This window comes from Ornithodoros turicata, chromosome 1 (assembly GCF_037126465.1).
Source record: "Ornithodoros turicata isolate Travis chromosome 1, ASM3712646v1, whole genome shotgun sequence".
NCBI classification, from domain to species: Eukaryota; Metazoa; Arthropoda; class Arachnida; order Ixodida; family Argasidae; genus Ornithodoros; species Ornithodoros turicata.
This window is the reverse complement of record NC_088201.1, coordinates 108889216-108892737: the sequence shown is the minus strand read 5'-3', so window position 1 is coordinate 108892737 and position 3522 is coordinate 108889216. Positions and strand designations below refer to the sequence as shown.

The following is a 3522-nucleotide window of genomic DNA, read 5'->3' as shown; positions in this document are numbered from 1 at the left end:
AAGACACATGAGGCCACGTGGGTCCTCATGAGGTGAAGGTACGTGAGGCCATGAGGGCCCTCATGAGGTGAGGGCACGTGAGCATGAGGACACGTGAGGCCATGTGGGCCCTCATTAGGCGAAAGTATGTGAGGCGCCGTGAGAACATGAGGGCCCTCATGAGGTGAGGGCACGTGAGGATGAGGACTCCTGAGGCCATGAGAGCCCTCATGAGGTGAGGACAAGTGAGGATGAGGACCCTCATGAGGTGAAGATACGTGAGGCCATGAGGGTCGTGAATGGCCTCATGAGGTGAAGGAATGTCAGGATGAGGATGGTGAGGCCTTTCGGGATCCCGATGCCCTGAAGTGAGGTTCGTGAGGGAAAAATTTGAAATGGAATGTGAGGGTGAGGGCGACTGAGGTTAAGTTACTGGTGAGGAAAATTTGGTGAGGGTGAGTGAGGATGATAAAATCCGTGCTTCGTGAGGTGAGGATGGGTGAGGCCGCAGGAAAATGCCCACCTATGCATTCGAGGTCTACAAGCACTGGGGGATTCCACGGGCACGTATGCAACGCTACTAGTGGACATTCTGCTGAAGGCACTTCCCAGCGAGATGGCCGTAGAGTATCATCATCAGCTGGCGCACGACGGAAGGGCCGGCCAGCGGCAGGCCGCAGGATCACAGGATGACGCGGGTGAACAACGGCCCGATGGCTCCGCAACGACAGTGTCAGAGCTTGACAGGATGTTGGACTTCCTTCGAGTAGAAGTCGAGAGCAGGGAAAGAACTGGAAACATCAGCGCAAAGAAAGAGGACGCTAGTCGAAAGTCGATGAAAGATCGTCGAGGAAGAAGCCGACCATCAGCAGCAGTCTTGCATGCGGCAGCTAAGAGCGGACAAGGCTGCCTGTTTTGCAGCTCCGAGAACCACGGCACGGAGGTGTGCGACGGTCTAACGGATCTTGAACAAAAGAAGAAGCTTCTGGCATCACAAAGTCGCTGCTTCAGGTGCACAGTAAAGGGACATCGTGCAAAGGATTGCAGGAGAAAAGTACAGTGCTCAAAGTGCAAAGGCCGTCATGTGACGTCTCTCTGTGACCCGAAATGGCGCTCGTCAGCGGCGACACAGGTGAAGTCGGTGGAGGCTACCAGCATGTACACCGCAAGTACGGGTGAGGACATGAGGGACAACGTCGTTCTTCTGCAAACGTTTCGTGCGTGGGTCATCGCTCATGACCGCTCGGTGTACATCAGAGGGATATTTGATGGCGGCAGCGAGAAGACTTTCATCAGGCAAGACATCTCCAGGAAATTGAAGCTGCAAGTGCTGGGAGAAATAGTTGTACGGCTGAACACGTTCGGTGATGCCACAGGATGAGAAACCGCTCACCGACACCGCCTGGTACAAGTGCGACTGCGAAGTCAATACGATGAGAAGGAATACCTGCTTGAAGCGGTGGGGATTCCGTTCATCTCCAAAGACATCGTAGCAGCTTCCGTGAACGACAGTTTTGTGGCAGCAGTCAAAGCCAAAAGTGGATGCATCGCCGACGAGGTTTTCTTCGCTGGAGTAGAGGCCCAACCTGGAATCGGGCTATTGGTCGGAGCGGACCAAATGTGGCGACTTCTGAAAACTGAGTTGAGACGCTCTGCTGGTTCTGAGAGCACAGTGGCTGTCAACACGCATCTGGGATGGACGTTCCAGGGACCCAGCCTACTGAAGTCATCGGTGACTAAGGGTACGAATGCTCTAACTTGCGTGCTCCACGTTCAAGCCACGACAGAGGGGCATTGCCTCGACATCAGGAAGCTACGGGAGTTGGAGAGCCTTGGGATCATCGACGACACAAGTGACAAGCGACTTGAAGATGACGTGACCTTGAGGGACTTCGACAGCATGGTCGAAAATAAGGATGGTCGATACCAGGTCGGCCTACCGTGAAGGCAGACAGTACTTACCTGGGGAACAACCGCAAGGTGGCGGAGCGCAGACTTGAGAGCCTGGTGAAGAGGCTACGCTCCAACGAGAGGCAACTGCTTGGCTATGATGAAGCAATGAGGAACTACTTGACCCAAGGCCACGCAGAAGTGGTTTCCGAAGACGAGTGCACTTCCGCAGAACACGTTTACTACATGCCTCACCAAGCAGTATTACGGGAAGCTTCGGCAACGACGAAGCTTAGGGTGGTTTTCGACGCGTCTTCTCACGCACCAGATACCGCATCGTTAAACGAGTGTTTGGAGAAAGGCCCGAAGCTTAACGCCGAATTACTGTCGCTACTCTTACGATTTCGCACGGAACGGATTGCTATTGCTGCGGACATTGCGAAGGCGTTCCTACAGGTCTTGGTGAGAGAGGAAGATAGGGATGCGCTGCGCTTCCTCTGGTTCCAGGAAACGCCACCAGTGGATGTCCCTTTGCCCGAAATCCAAATCTGGAGAATGACTCGTGTACCGTTCGGTACGACTTCAAGTCCGTTTCTTTTATCGGCAACGATCCAACATCATCTGAAGATAGTCGAAGGACCCCTCAAAGAAACGGCAGAGAAGCTTAGGGAGTCCTTCTACGTAGACGACTCGCTAACAGGTGCTTCTACCGAAGCAGAAGCCGAACGGCTGTACACTGAAGCGAACACTATCATGCAGCTGGCTGGGATGGATTTGAGAAAGTGGGCGTCAAGTTCAGCAGTTCTCAGCCAACGTTTCCAAGAGCACGACGACAAGTGTCCTGGAGGGTATTACGCAGCGACGACAGATATCGGCCTCCTAGGATTGCTGTGGGACCGAGAAACGGATCAATTGAAGCTCTCTCGCAACAGCTGCAGCCTGTTTTCAAGAGGGAACACGAAACGCACGGTACTGAAGGTCTCCGCCAACGTCTTTGACACGCTCGGCTTCGTCGCACCATTCACTATACGAGCGAAAATGCTGTTTCCACGAATTTGGCAGATTGGGCTCGACTGGGACGAAGACTTACCGGGCGCGATGGCTGAAGAATGGGCGTGGTGGAGTGGTGAGCTTCCACAGAGAAAAAGCATGGCAATACCACGCTACCTTCGCCAAGGCATCGGATACTCGTCCAGTCGGGACCAGGTGCATGTGTTCACGGCTGCAAGCCCGGCTGCGTACGGCGCGGTAGCATACATGCGGACACAGGATGACTGCGGGGAAATTGCGGTAGTCTTTCTTAGGAAGGCACGAGTGTCACCTCTGACAACGTTGACGCTACCACGTCTGGAACTGATAGGAGCTTTAATCGGATGAAGACATGCGAAGACTATTCGTGCATCTCTCACGCATCACATCATCAAGTTCCACTTCTCGACAGATTCAAGCATCGTACTGTGCTGGATTAAAGGATCAGCACTGCGGTGGAAACAGTTCGTCAAAAACAGAGTCACCGAAATACAGGCGGAGACGGATCCAGCAGCATGGAGGCATTGCCCCGGGCAGCAAAATCCAGCGGATCTTCTAACCAGGGGAGAGACGATGAAGAAGTTGCTAGACGACCACAGATGGCTGAAAGGTCCCGAATGGTTA

The 3522-nt window shown here is 53.7% G+C and overlaps 1 protein-coding gene across 1 annotated transcript; it reads left to right on the top strand.

Moving 5' to 3' along the window:
• The first annotated feature begins 2037 nt into the window (after positions 1 to 2037).
• LOC135382486 (uncharacterized) lies at positions 2038 to 3246 on the top strand. Its single transcript, XM_064612594.1, has one exon. It carries the CDS (start codon positions 2038 to 2040, stop codon positions 3244 to 3246), a length of 1209 nt encoding a protein of 402 aa, XP_064468664.1.
• Positions 3247 to 3522: the final 276 nt, after the last annotated feature.